Raw genomic sequence first — 15,121 nt, 5'->3', positions numbered from 1 at the left:
GAAGTCACCCATTGATCATAACTTTCAACCCAGCGTTCGAAAAACAAAAACATGATTCGACAATTAGTATAAATTGATGCGAGATTTTCTTTTACATTTCAAGTATTATATATCGTTTTGTTATTATGTTGTTGTTGTTTTTAGTATTCGTTTCGTGAAAAAAATCGCTTTTCCCTTCAACTACTAGCTAGACCAATTGCACTGACATTGCAGTGGTTAGAGACTGTTGTTGTCGCATGAAGGCAGTTACTTTTATTTATTTGCAAAATTCCTGTGGGTGATGACGCCATCAAAATTAAAAATTGCGTTTGTGGCGGTTCCGCGTTGGAAATCGTAGCGATCTGGTGGTCAGTCGAAGTCGCGAAACACGGTGCCGGTACTGTAAAAGATTTATTACCCGTACTAGGCTACTTCATTTTGGTTTTTGTGTCCCATATATTTAAGCATTGATCTCTTCTATCATAAAAACACTGCATCGATACTCATGGACTGCATAGGCTTACCATACGTCCCGGTTTAGCCGGGACAGTCCCGGTTTTGACAAGCTGTCCCGGCGTCCCGGCCGGTTGACTCAAATGTCCCGGTTTGTCAGCACGGTTTTCTTGGGTAAAAAATTCAAATTCAACCTTATTACAATTTTTTTTTTAACGGTGACAGCCCATTTACCACTGTTTTGCGACACACTTTGCTAGTTCAGAGAGAGAAATCGCTCTATTGTTTTGTCACAATTGGTATATATATGTTTTAATGCGTTTTCTGGCGTTAACTGCAATGTCGTTAAGTTGTCGAAATGCCAAAAAGAAAGTACAAGTTTTCTGATGAGTTGAAGAAAGATTTTCCTTATTTGAAGCAAACTGAAGGAGGAAAGGTTCAAATGTACACTGTACGCATTGCAGATCTGTTTTTCTATTAGTCAAGGCGGACGTTCAGATGTCAACGATCATATCCAAAGCAGGAAGCACAAAACATTGAGCATCGACTCGACTGTCCAATTTGCGATAACAAATTCGGATGATTCTGTGTCGTTGGCAGCCGACATTTACCTATCACACTGCTCTTCATGACCAAAGTTTTGACTGCACCTCTGAATTAATTTCAAATTTTTTTGAGGCTAAATTTGCATTAACTTGTAAATATACACAGTTAGAATTTCTGATGTCCGCTGTCTGATAAGCGGATTCGCTGATTTTGCACGTTTAGCCAGAAATAAATGAGAGTTGGTGCATTGCTCCGCTGTTCTCCTCTGAATTTAATGATGATTTACTTCAAGCTCGAATGGCAACAAAACGCAGAAAAGTTGATGCTAAGTGCAAAGGGTTCAATGGCGCTGAAAATATTCAAATGGAATGTTTTGACATTTTTGACAGGAAATAAATCTATATTTTATTCGAGAGATGGATGTATCACTGCTTGGTTTTTAATATAAAAAGTATCATCCGTTCAGTTTCAACTTTCTAAAAATATGTGCGGCCAGCCAATGACTCGCAACCCTTAATTTTGGCCCGCGGGCGACAAAAAGTTGCCGACCCCTGCCGTAGATGTTGCAAATATTCTGTCGGAGGTGAAGCTAAATTTGCAGGGAAAAAATTTGTATTTAAAAAGAATGTTTGCGATTTTTACGAGAAATGTCTATCGTATATTGAGCTGCACGATGAAGCCTACAATGCTGCCAGGCCACACATATTGACAAGTTTGAAGAGTGAAATAAACTGGACTGAAGTGTTTGGTCTGCAAAATTGATAAATGATATGTTTGGTTAGCTGATCAGGTTTTGAATAGCGATGCACTTTTCGACGAATACTGATGAAGAGATATTTATATGAGCATGGTTCAAATGCAATTTGACTTACTTTGCCGGTTGAAATTAAGTGGACAGAGATGTTTAACGTTTTTCTAACAGAAATATTAGCATTTCGAATTTGCAGCAAATGAGTTGATTTTGTTTTTCGGAACATCGGCATCTGTTGAAAGGATTTTTTCCATTGTTAAAAAATTTTGGTCCGAAAGCAGGTGCAGAATTCCAGAAGAAAGTATAAAACCACTCCGTAACCTGCAAATTTAATGGTGATGTCTCTTGTTATCAGTTTTATGACAAAATCAAAACAAGAATTTTTGAGAAAGGCGGATCTGCGGACTAATACTTTTGGTCTAAATGAATGATGAAAACTAATTTTTTGTGTTTTTTCTAATTCAATGATCAGTAGAGATTCACAGCCGTATATACCCGCAATGGCATGGCAGACGTTCCAATATTATTAAGACTGGCAATCGACCGAATGTTTGCCAAATCGCACCGTCCCGGTTTTTTGTTTCAGATTTATGGTAAGCCTAGGACTGCATATTCTGGCGATATCAAGACAGGATAATAATCGCATTTTACTCACTTATTGAAAAATTTAAAACTCACGTTTTCGAGAAATCCATGCTCCATAAGAAGTTGGGTTTGATGCAGGCTGTTCATTTAATCTTCCATATTGTCCATGATGAAAACTTTCCCAATCGGAAGAGGTTGAAATATCTGCATCCGCAATGTCTCTTGACTTCATGCCCATTGCGCAAAATTCGACTTTGAGAAATATTTGATATATTACGCGATCATCAGACCATTTCGGAATTTTTATTAATACTACGATTGTCAGTAATTTGATGTGATTTATTTCAGTTTTCATTTTCAAACATTTTTGCATTTCAACAAATTTTGCATCTCGAAAATTTTGATTTTGAAAGAAATGCTTTGATGAATTTGCTTTTTTAGAAATTTTAAAGAAAATTCAGATTTTCTGATTAGAGATGTTTTTGGAACTTGTAAGTAAGTGGTCATCGCAAAAACATATTTATAGAAGATATTCTATTCAAAATATTGACATCAATTTTTATGCCTATCATTAAACCAATTTGTAAATGCCGGCAGCCATCTTTGTCTATCACATTTTGCTCACGACTTAGTATAGTCGTTTTTAATAATATAGTATAAGTACCCTTAAAATAGCTAGAATAAATATATAAATTCTTACGTTTCCGATTCGGTGTGATTACTTTCTTCATCATGATAATTGTATCTGTAAAACAGAGCATATAGGTGCAATAAAAAAGACTAATTCGAGTTAATTATTTTTAATAACGTTTATTTACAACAACCAGAAAAAAAATGGGTTTTCCTGTTTTTTCTGAATAAACCGGTTTAATTTTGTTTTGTATCTCACTTCTACACATGGCAATTCATATAATACAATTTTAATAGGTGTCTAACAAATGCAGTTTGGTATTATTTCAATAAATATTAAAAATTTGGTAAATTCTTTTACTAAACACAGCTGCATAGAAATAAAGTTATAACAAATTTCTTAATTTAAAAGTACTTCAAGATACAAATGACTTTTACCTTCTAATTGTTTTACTCTTGCTTCAAGTGATACCGATGTCCCTGTTGCGCCAGTGTCAACTTTTACACCTTTGTTTCCTTGAGAGCCAACTGGGCCCCTCTTGCCTGGCCTTCCTTGACATGTTGCCGTATTGCAAGATTTTGTTTGTCAGAGACGAGAGCAGTAGAAAACTCGAAAACATTGGGTTTGTCACAAGAATCGAACATTCCCACTGAAGTGAGGGATACTAACACAATCACGAACTTTGCCATATTGGAATACTTAATGAAGCATATTAAACTATTACTGCCGAAATTGATATCAAATAAATCGCTTAATCTAGCATTGGAACAATAAATATATTTGATAAATCTCAATATCAAAAAAATGTCACGGTAAACACGGTACACGGTAAAACCATATAATGCATCGATGCCTTAACACAGTGATCCCCACTTTTTTCGATAAATTCGATAATTTCCTCTATATAACTACCCAACTATTGATTCGGGATTACGATCTCATTCTTTGACGGAATTATTATTCATTGGATCAAACAAAATAACGACTCTTGAGTTTTAGAATCTTACATAAGAAATGAAAACCGTTTTTAATGAATGTAACATTTTGCTAAAATCTAATTATTGTTCTACCACCAAATTTCTGGTCTGTTTTCTTTGCTTTTGTTTAACTTATGTTAATATAAGGAGGTTTTGTAGAAAGTCGTCGCCACTGATGCAAAAATGTGAAATTCGAGAAAAACACCTCCATAACGTTTTAAAATATGAACTCTTTGTTTTAGAATCTTAACTAAGAAATGAAAACCGTTTTTAATGAATGTAACATTTTGCTAAAATCTAATTATTGTTCCACCACCAAATTTCTGGTCTGTTTTCTTTGCTTTTGTTTAACTTATGTTAATATAAGGAGGTTTTGTAGAAAGTCGTCGCCACTGATGCAAAAATGTGAAATTCGAGAAAAACACCTCCATAACGTTTTAAAATATGAAAAAAATAGTAATTATCTAGTTCGAGTTAGAAATGAATTGAAAATTTTAATTGCCAGTCAACGAACTATTAGATGAGTTGCGCATAAGTACAATATATTCAACTGAGCCAGCTTTTCAGAAAACTCTCGATACAAATTTGCATACATTGCTACCCTTACCCTTTGCTCTTTCAGCACGTGATACTGCATGATCATGAAAGAGGTTATATTCCCGTATCAACTGTTTCAAAAAACAAAATAGTTATTAGAAATGTAGCAGAAAAGATGAGAAATTTAGAAATCAAATCTAGATCTTGTTTATGAAACATCACTTTGAACATAGGTATCTCTGACATGCATGTGTCAAACAGTTTTACAATACATGCTACAGGTTGAGGATTATCCGAAAGAAAGACGTTGAACACTAATTCATCGCACTTGCATATCCAACAGCACGGACAACCAGGTTCCTTGATAACAAAGAGTGTTTGTCCGAACTTTTCAACAGATAGCTTTGGCAGGAAGCAGTTCACCCCATGACGAATCACTCCAAGTAGCTCACCGTTAGCAGAAACTTCCATACTGTGACTGCAGTCTTTCAAGCAACAACAAAATGCATGGCACGGCCTATTGCACATATAATTTAATACGTAAGTTTACGAGAAGGAAAAATAAAGTTCATTGAAATAGGAAAAAAATAAGAAAGTTCATTAAAAATAGGAAAAAGGGGGATTTTCAGTCACAAAAAGGCCAACGAAAATATCAAACTCACAAAAGAGTGAGTTTTCAGTTAGGTAAGAATTACTTTGTCAACATTGATGATTAAAAAAATGGAGGTTTGGCGTTTCTCATTTTGAAGTTTAATTCGATATAATACAAGAGTGCAATGCCCAAATATTTGGGCCCGAAGGTCAAAACGAAGTAGTACGGATATCTGATCTTTTACAGTACCGGTACGGAACACTGAAGTGGAAATATATATATATAGTTGTGGTACGGAATCGTAGGCGTCTCCACTTCGAGTGACCATAGATGATTAGACAGTAGCGAACGCGGAACCACTAGGTGCGCAATTTTGAAGCACCATAATATCAAAACGATCTGTCTGCCCATTTCGTGTCCAGCAGTAATATTCCATTGTTCAATGTCGTATGTATATTGCTATAAGGATCAGTGATAATAAACAAATATAATATGACTAATTAATAAGTATTCGAGAATTCAGATCGACTAGAAAAATCGATTTGATTTCTGAATCACATGGTACTCCGGAATACCGGTAAATCTGGATTAAAAGTGAAAAACTGAATTAGGTGAAAATGATTAAAGACATGTTTTGCATATGTCATGCCTAGTAAAACTATTCACTTTAAAATTGTTTAATTTATTTACTAAATCCTTTTTTTCAATTACCTAAGCCTCGGTTCCATTCTCAATACATTGTTATTCTTGTTATCTATCAGGTGAATCACGATTGGAGTTTTGCCAGAATCAATCTCTCTCGTAACAGAATAGTGATGTCGGTTATATCTATCTAATATCTGATAAAAACCTCTCTTGCAGCCACCAGCATTGTCATACTCTTGAACAACGAAGAACTCTTGGAGTTCACCAACTGTAGTTTCGTGAGACGGGACCGAACTGACATCCATGATCGCTTGTTTCTACTTGCTTCAAAATAATATCATTAAATTAACATACAATACGAATTATTGTGACGCAACAAAGATTATTATTTCGCGGTTATTTCAAATTTGTTCGTATATTTTCAAGGGCAAAAACTTATTGTATCATTTGCACAGGCTCTGCTAAAGACTGGGAAGGTACAGGAAATTGGGTGCATATAATGAATGTATATGAATACAAGAGAGCTATGCTCAAATATGTGGACACGGAATGCAAAACTAAATACTTTATCATCCATTCCCCTAAAATCATATGCCGTAACTTACCAGTAGTCATATCGGAATCCGAAAAACTCGGCTACACCACACGGACAACTCGATTAAACGGACAAATCTCATAGACAACTCGACTACACAGGGTATCGGTAACGATGCTAGGAGGTAAACTGCCGTAGCTTTCCAAGGACCTGTGACAAAGATCCATTCTTCGTGATTCAGTTTCAACGTGAATTGGAATACTAACTGACCTGAGTCACTGCAACGGTACCGGTACCGTTAAAAAAATGTCCGAATTTCGGGTAGCAAGAATTTGCAGAATTCAAACGGAAAGCCAGTCATCACGCTGACTAAAAACCGTGTTCCCATGAATAAAAATAATATAGCGAAATTTTGGATGAAATATCAGGTCTCATAGAATTCATACGAATGAATAAAAGTAATAGCCTTCTAGCGAATAACACAATCTTTACCCAGTGAAATTGGTTAAAAACAATTGGTCCAGTGATCAAAAACAAAAGCGATTTTCCCATAACGGTACAAAGAAAAGATCAACAACAAAAACAAAATTAAAAAAAAATATCAAAACGATCCTTAGGTCCATTACGTGTCCAATAAATAGAGATGGATAATGATTTCAAACTATTTTGTGTTCATGAAGTGTATCCGAATACAAGATTGTCAGCCTATATCAGTTTGTGAATTTCAATATAATAATCTAGTAATCCATAAATTCCGATGCTTTTTTTCAACAGTTAATCGTTAGTATCGTTTACACACGTGCATTTAGTTTACTTTATTCCATGTTTATGTCTGTTTTGCCTGGGGGATTACAAAGACTATAAATTTGTGTATGTATTTGGTTTTGAAGCAACTAATTATCCTTACAATGAACGGGATATGTGGCTGTTTATGGCGAATATTTCGCATCATTTTATCGACTTTTCTGCTTGGTATTATACTACTTCGCGCACTTTGCACTCGACAATTCACGATCAGAATCTTTAAACATGGTGACTCACTTTCTATTGCTTCACCCAAAATGGATAGCGCTAGTGTGCAAAATATAATGTGGGTTAGTAGAAAATTCAATAGATTGCTGTTTACGGTAAATAGTATTCGAAAATAAATGGGAACCGTGAAATACTATGTAGAATGGAAAATCATCCATGAACTATGGGAATCCAAAGCAGAAAATTAATTGGATGCCATCCTTTGAACAATAGCCACAGCCTGTGTTAACTTCAAAAACATTTGTCATATATAGTAGTTGCTCCATTACATCAATATTATTACAACTATATATATAATGTGGGCTTAAACGAAATATATTCTTGGGAGATCATTTTTTATCTACAAAAAATAATTGGTTTGACTATGACGAAATTTGTAACTTGCAACTTTAGTGTCGCGTGTTTTCATTCCATTCTTATCCGATGAGATGTTTTAGAGGCATCAAACCCCGAGGCATATAATTAAGCGCTAAATAACAGGTTGTAGCGCAATGCAATATGTTTGTGTATTTGATCAGGAGTGCATGACGATGCTCGACAAAAGTTAGAAAAAGACATGCTATAGCGATGAAGTCCAGGCGCGCATAAATTAAATGCTAGAACGGTAGAAGTGCAGCAAGACTCTAGAATCACTATACTTGTCTACATTCTTCCTACATCATCCTCGCATTATAAGTCTGGCATCATTAAATGTTGGATATGTATTTCATTTTCGAATTTATTGGGATAAACAGATGATAGAATGATTAACATTATTGGCATAATCACCAAAATGCACAATTTCGTTTCTCTATTTGTGATACTGACAGTTGTATCATAAACGTGTAAAAATATTTTGTTTAATTTTTTTCGCTAAAGTTATGCAAAATTAGGCAAATTATTGAAAATGATCAAGTCAACATTAGTCGCTCTGCTATTGACTCTACTAGCACGGAAGTCGTACGACCCGATGATAACGAACGATGTATCGGAAGAATACGATTTTATTGTTGGTGAGTGATCATTGATTTATCTGAAGCACAAAAAGCGTTTGTTCAGGCACGAAAGTAATATATGGTGCGACTTGAGGATTAGTATTATTATCATTACTCAAGTATTCGTGTATACGACTTCAATAACTCTTTGTCAGTTGCAAAAATTTTTATAGAGACACAGTACTACATGCATAACTCAGTCATCTTGGAAACCAATGAATTTTCTTCTTTTTTTGTAGTTGGGGCAGGTGCATCTGGAGCTGTGGTTGCGAGAGGACTCTCAGACAAAACTGGGATGACGTGAGCATTGTATTATGATTGAGAATTGGAAGAAACTTAAATGTTTTATTACTGTGGAAAAAATATTTCAAGAAACAACCATCAGTTACCATATTTTACCCAACTTATTGCATATTTTCAATGAGCTTTTGCATCCAACATTTCCTAACAATTTATGAATATAGATGTAATAATAAACGAGTGAAATGAAAACGGTATGTTCTGCATACTCGCAAAATTTTGCCTCATTTATATATTTTTTTAAATATGTGAGTTCGGTTAATTAATATTCTCTGTCCTTCTGTTACACGTACAAAAAAATGTACCATGGACCAAAAACTAACAAAGATGATGTGTCTCTGTACAATACATATGTTTACAATGTATATATTCCAGGGTGGTCTAAGGTTGTCGGCTCCACGGGCCACAAAATTATTTTTGCTTTGTTCGCGGGCCACAATAGTACTAAGAATAGCTAAACAGTGCAATACAATACAAACACTTTTATTGCGCAAACACATTGAATTTATAGAGCTAACCCATGCAAAAACCACCACAAAAATTAACTAAAACCTGCAAAAGTCTCCTACTTATATTGCATGATCTTCAAACTCTTCATTACGGAAAAAAATGCTTTCGCATATGTAAGTGCTTTCGAACATCGATAGATTTTCAATGCAAAATCCTAACTTTGGAAAATTCTCATTGCTCACAAGATTCTAAAATGCCGTTTAAAATTCAATTGTTTTTTTCACCGACACAACTTGCAGACATATCAAGAAAGAATTGTGATATTTTTCCTCCCACATCCAGTTAAAAATTTGTTTGAATTCGTCAGTTTTCATTCTCAAACTCATGTTTACGAAATGACTTATATATAACTACAGATTGATTGATTACACAATGTGAGGTACAGAATGGTAATTAATAAACTTTCTGATATATAGGCAACATTTTTTGTAATACTATTTAGGCTGGTTGATAAAAACACCAGGCACGAATTGTAAGACCATAATGTTAAGGCCTAATATTGTTCGGCCATAACATTAATATTTAGTTATCAGGCATAGCGCCAACCTAGGCTAATGGAATCCGTATTCGATTTTAAGTTTTCTATGATGCCAAAATTGTTAGCATATATTCCTGACCAAAACGATATAAAGCCAGATAACAATTTAGACTGCCAAGCCCATCATTCAACTTCGTCAGTTGCCTCAGCTAGCCATAACACTAGTCAATTTCAGTGACATTATTGCTGTAACAAGATGTCATAAGATTTTTCTGGTTAATTTTATGACGAAACAACACAAAAATGATTACTCTGCGAATGCGACGCGCGGCACAGAAATGAAGCTGCGGGCCAAAAGTGGCCCGCGGGCCTGGGTTTGGACCACCCTGGTATATACTATATGTACCATAATATCTTGTTCCAATTTTTTTAACCTGCTCTACTATAGAATCTAATATGAATACGGAGTAAAACGGAATCCATGATTGTTGTTCTAGATAACTTTCTGTTCATCAATGGTCTTTATTGTGTTCAGAGTGTTGTTATTGGAAGCGGGTGACTCAGATTACAACAATCCTTTAGTTCCCAGTGCGATGACATATGGCATGTTGCAACAATCTCCTTATAATTGGAACTACGACATGGCCAAACAAAAATATTCGTTGCTTGAAATAGGAAAGGTAATCAAATTAGATACATTTTGTTTTTAACCCTCCAATCATAACAAGGCTCTGTGTAAGCTTCCACTGCGGGGTAATTCCGAAGTATATGATGTACACACACCTGCCGGCACACTGAAAGTTCGTATGCAAAAAAGAGACAAAATAACAACTACCCCCTTTAAATGCTTCTTTTTATGTGTTTTACACTTTGCACCGGGATAGGATTCCGCAGGTTTTTGAAAGTACCGTAATATCAATATTTCCAGTTCGGCATGCAAAACGTAGTAAGTTGAAAGGCGCTTATAACTGAAATGTATGTCTGAAGTGTATGTCTTTTGTTAGAATTCAAAATATTGCGGAGGAAAAATTCTCGGTGGATCAACATCAATTAATGCCATGTGTTACTTGAGAGGAAGTTCACATGATTATGATTCTTGGGAAGATCATGGAGCAAAGGGATGGAGTTGGAAAGATGTGGAGCCTTTTTTTAGGAAAAATGAAAACGCCGTCGATGACAAAATATCAGAAAAAGTCGGAAGAGGAGGTTTACTAAATATCAGAATTTCTTACGAAAGTCTCTTTACTGCAAAATTGAAGACGGCGGCAAAAGAAATCGGTGAGGACGTATTGAAAAAATGAAACAGACAGATGAGTAGCTGTATCTAATTAGAATTTAATCTTTAAATAATATGTATAAAGTTAGCTAGTTTGATGTTGGAAAATTCGGAAATGTATTTACGTTTTTTCATATACAAAGGTATAAAGGAAGTTGACTATGTTGATGAAATTGATGGTATATCTTCACTTATTTGCACCAGATACAAGGGACTAAGACAATCGTCCTCAGACGCGTTTTTGCGATCGGGATATAAAGAACGGTAAAACGTGTAGATCCTATAAAAAATATACATCGAGTTACGACACATTGAGTTACGTTTAAATACCTTACGTATCCAATATTTCATTTCACTCGATTAGCTTATTTTACCCAACGCGATTCGAAATTCCGTAACGAGTGAATACCCCTTTCAAGTTTTCAATCTGCATCTGCTCGCACAATTTCGATACAAACTTGTATTTTTCAGGTATCTAATTATTTTACTTCTTTAAATATTTGAATGCAAATTGATTTGGACTAAAAACTTGAAGCTTGTGTTTATTTTGCAAATTATTGCCACAGAGTATAAAATCCGAATATATTTCTTATAGACAAAGAAGTTTGCACATTGTAACAAAGGCACTTGTAAGCAAGATTCACTTTGTTACTGGAAAAAGCGGTAAACAAAAAGCTACAGGCGTAAGTTTCATAAAAAATGGAAAAATAAGCAACGTTAGGGCCAGAAAAGAAATAATTTTATCAGCTGGTGCACTGAGAACTCCACAAATATTGATGTTGTCGGGGATCGGCCCGAAAAATCACCTTGAAGAGATGGAGGTAGACTCTTACTTTCATAACATTTGCGGAAAAAGAATTAAAATGTAATACATGTATTATCTATAGTTTTCAATATTCGTGAAAAATTGTTCAAAAAATTAAGCGAAAAACTTTTACTTGTTTTTATTGACTTAGTTTTCTAAGCTTCAAGCCGTTTTTAGAATAGCGCTGATACCTTGATCTTTTATATCTGAGTAAAAGAATCATGTGGGAGATTCGTGTTGTGTCAATAGATTATATATCGAAAGATTCTTAAGCTCTAAAATATCTACAAATATTTCACTACGAATATTTGACTATTTTTTTAAAAAGTAAACACAAGACTTTGGTAAAACATACCTTAAAATCGTAAACCATGACACACATTTCAATGTCAGACTGCAGTGTTTTTGCCTTCCAGATAGAAGTTGTGAGGGATATGCCAGGCGTGGGAGCTAATTTTCAGGATCATTTTGGGCACTTCGTCTATCACGCCACAAACGACAGCCGGATTGCAACAGATATGGTAAGTTAAGCAGTATTTCGCAGATATTGTGGAATTGATAACTACAGTTTAGATATCTGTGGGAGAGGAGCAATGTCACATATCGCAAATTAAATTGAGACCAATGTTTAGACACCGGAATCTATCACGGACTACGTCATGGACGGTACCGGACACAACTCAGCAGTCGTGGGTGGCAGTATAGTTCTTCATCATAAGACTAAATATTTTGGAACTAACGTAACTCTAAGCAGCAAGTAAGCAAATTGTAGCAAAATATTTTACAAAGCAACTTGAAAAGAATTTTTTAAAACTATGTGCTTTGTAAATGTATTCAAATATTGCTACCATTTCTATATATTTTGCGCAGCATTTGTGTTGCTGAAAAAATTTAAACTAGTCAATAGGCCTATAATAATTTGGATCATGAATAACTCTTTAATAAGAGAACTCAGAATAATTTTGCATTCAAGATACAAAATTTTGAAACCCTTTCCTAATACATTACTAAGTTTTCCGATCAAAAAACTCAAATTAATTAACGAACAAAACAATTCACAATGTATAAACTATGGCGGATACGATAACTTACAAAAAATGCTTTTATGTGTTTATTGTGCGCAAAGGCTAAAACATGGATGCGTTTTTTGTTGAGCTTCGTTTGGGCCAATCTGTCAAAATTAAACAAATAAAAACTTTTGATATGTAAAATAAACATCCTTTTTTTTTAAGAAAACGGCCATTTCCTAGTATTCAAGTACTTTTTGCCTCAGGAAAATTATCTTTGGTTTTCAAGTTTAAAGAAAACGTAAGAAATTCATTATTATATATGGGAGCTTTTCAGATTTCAATTTCTCAATTTCAATGCTTCGAACTGCTCTTTTTGTCTTTATTGAAAAGAATTGAAATCAGCCAAATACAATATTTTAAAGTCCAATATCAAGTTTATAAATTTATAATGTTGACGATATTAGATGCAAATGGTACAAACCTGCTTTCAGTTTTATGACTCATTATTGATCTTCATGTACTGTATTTGATTCAATGAAACGAGAGATATTGACAAAATGTGAAATTTGTACAGTAAAGGACTTATATCAAGATTGTACTACGAACATGAAGAAAGGGAGGAATCTGGCATTTCAGGAATATATATGTGCTTCCACGAAGTATGAAGTACCACCGTTCAACCATAACATTTTATCTAATATTGCAACTGCTTTTATTTTTAGCATACGTTTTATACCTATTCGATAATAGGAGTTCAGCATCCCAAATCAAAAGGTGAAATTCGATTAAAGTCGACGAATCCTTCAGATCAGCCTATTATTGATCCAAATTATCTGTCGGAAGAAGATGATATAAAGATGCACATAGAAGGTAAATCTATTCCGAGACCAATACATTCATATATCTATCCATTTGAAATAATGAAACTATTCTTCAAATATAATATTCATACTGTACGTACTACCCAGTAGATGGCAATGGCGTGAAATACTATTCCCCAACTTGCTGTGTCGGATTAATTAAGGTTGAGGCTCTAAATGTATTAGGCCGTATCGCATCCCCCAGTCTATACTGAAAAACTTTTGTCATTCATTCAGATATTTTCAGGCATGGTTGTAAACATTTTATCATATTATGTTTTTTGCATGCCATTGGTTATTTTTTAGTTTTGTTTCGGAAATTTATGTATGAATAAGGAACTCAATGATCATTTCGTTTTCGTAGGAGTTTTAATTTAATTGCAGTAATCAATTTAATCGCAGGCTAAACACAGATAAAAAAAAAAGAAAGGAGGAAACCCAACCCGCGAAACCGCTCTTAAAATAAGCACCAAAAATTTTGCAATGGTATAGTATAAAAAGAATTTTTCGGGTCTGGCAACAACAATTTGGCACGCTCAATCACGAGCAAATTTTCCTGCAAGTCAAAATTGCGCGAAACAAGAAAGGAAGTAGTTAGGATCTCTTGCATACATGCAATAAACGCATAAAATCTTGCCTTTCTGGTGTTCCAACGTAGAAATCCTTTTTTAGGATTTAGAAAGCTTGAAGAGTTCGAAATGACAAAAACAATGAAAGAAATTGGATTTAGGATGATGTTGCACCTGAAGTATGCAATGGATCGCTCTACACTAACCCTCCCAGGTAATATTTCTCCCACGTAATATCTGCGCCTGCTGCTGTTGAAAATTTTTAGGGTTTTGTGAAGTATCCATCCACTTACATCTATGCAACAGCGAGTAAAGCATGACAAAATTTTATAGAAGACGATTCAGTAAAAAGCAAAAACCGTCTTGGTTTTGCATTGGATGGATGAACAATTTAAACATTAGCGTGACAGCAAACTGCAATTAAATATTGAATCCAAGTTCATCATACTTTCTTTATAAAATAACTACTGAATGAATGAAAAACTGAATTTAACAATTAGTTATTCATGTGCCATGTTTCAAACAATTAATAAATCTACTGACACTAAACCACTACCCTAACAAAAATTTATTTTCAAGGCCCGATGAATTTTATCGATGTTACGTGAAAAGTTTTGGGTTTGGAGCACACGCATGTTGTACTGCTAAAATAGGACAAGAAGATGATGAAATGGCAGTTGTTGACGAAAGACTTAGGTAGGTCAATCATTTCTTTTGATATATATTGGTTATTTACAATCAAACTATATGACAAAGTTATCATAACTGAACTTGTATATGTCTCTATACAATTTTATATCAATCCAATAAACAAAGAATCCTTATTTACTACATGGTTTAGTATTTTTGTTGGAGCGGTCCGCATTATTTACCTCTTTATTTCGTTTTGAAGGGTCCGGCATGTTGAGGGCCTAAGAGTCGTCGATGCATCAGTCATGCCCCATGTGACGTCATCTAACACACAAGCTCCTTGTTACATGATTGGACGGAAGGCATCAGAAATGATAAAACAAGATTGGAACATAAATGAATAAAATGCATTTTTCCATGGATGGAAACGTATAATAAATAATATG

The 15,121-nt window shown here is 34.5% G+C and overlaps 2 protein-coding genes across 4 annotated transcripts; one reads left to right on the top strand and one right to left on the bottom strand.

The window, feature by feature from the left end:
- Positions 1 to 5: 5 nt before the first annotated feature.
- On the bottom strand, positions 6 to 6,011 carry LOC144422110 (uncharacterized). Of its 3 annotated transcripts, none has more exons than XR_013475152.1 (7): positions 5,763 to 6,011; positions 4,788 to 4,976; positions 4,530 to 4,590; positions 3,383 to 3,594; positions 3,015 to 3,059; positions 2,408 to 2,566; positions 6 to 21 (listed from the first exon to the last, which is right to left on the bottom strand). XR_013475152.1 is itself a non-coding variant. In XM_078111936.1 (3 exons), exons 1-3 carry the CDS (start codon positions 5,999 to 6,001, stop codon positions 4,587 to 4,589), a joined length of 432 nt encoding a protein of 143 aa, XP_077968062.1. In that variant the 5' UTR covers positions 6,002 to 6,011; the 3' UTR covers positions 4,254 to 4,586. The 3 variants fall into 3 exon arrangements, 1 of the variants encoding a protein (XP_077968062.1); XR_013475151.1 differs by lacking the exon at positions 6 to 21 and adding an exon at positions 1,929 to 2,050; XM_078111936.1 differs by lacking the exons at positions 6 to 21; positions 2,408 to 2,566; positions 3,015 to 3,059; positions 3,383 to 3,594 and having other exon boundaries at positions 4,254 to 4,590.
- Positions 6,012 to 8,131: 2,120 nt separating this feature from the next.
- Positions 8,132 to 15,097, top strand: LOC120337924 (glucose dehydrogenase [FAD, quinone]-like). The gene is made up of 13 exons (XM_078111885.1): positions 8,132 to 8,255; positions 8,477 to 8,537; positions 10,061 to 10,205; positions 10,530 to 10,803; positions 10,945 to 11,065; positions 11,397 to 11,622; positions 12,023 to 12,127; positions 12,239 to 12,363; positions 12,839 to 12,914; positions 13,339 to 13,486; positions 14,149 to 14,259; positions 14,625 to 14,741; positions 14,938 to 15,097. The coding sequence occupies exons 1-12, from the start codon at positions 8,150 to 8,152 to the stop codon at positions 14,651 to 14,653; spliced, it is 1,527 nt and encodes a 508-aa protein (XP_077968011.1). The 5' UTR covers positions 8,132 to 8,149; the 3' UTR covers positions 14,654 to 14,741; positions 14,938 to 15,097.
- The last annotated feature ends 24 nt before the right edge of the window (positions 15,098 to 15,121 follow it).

The sequence above is a fragment of the Styela clava genome, chromosome 1 (genome assembly GCF_964204865.1).
Source record: "Styela clava chromosome 1, kaStyClav1.hap1.2, whole genome shotgun sequence".
In the NCBI taxonomy this organism is placed as follows: domain Eukaryota; kingdom Metazoa; phylum Chordata; class Ascidiacea; order Stolidobranchia; family Styelidae; genus Styela; species Styela clava.
Note: the sequence above shows the minus strand (reverse complement) of the source record. Positions and strands in the feature narration are given on the sequence as shown.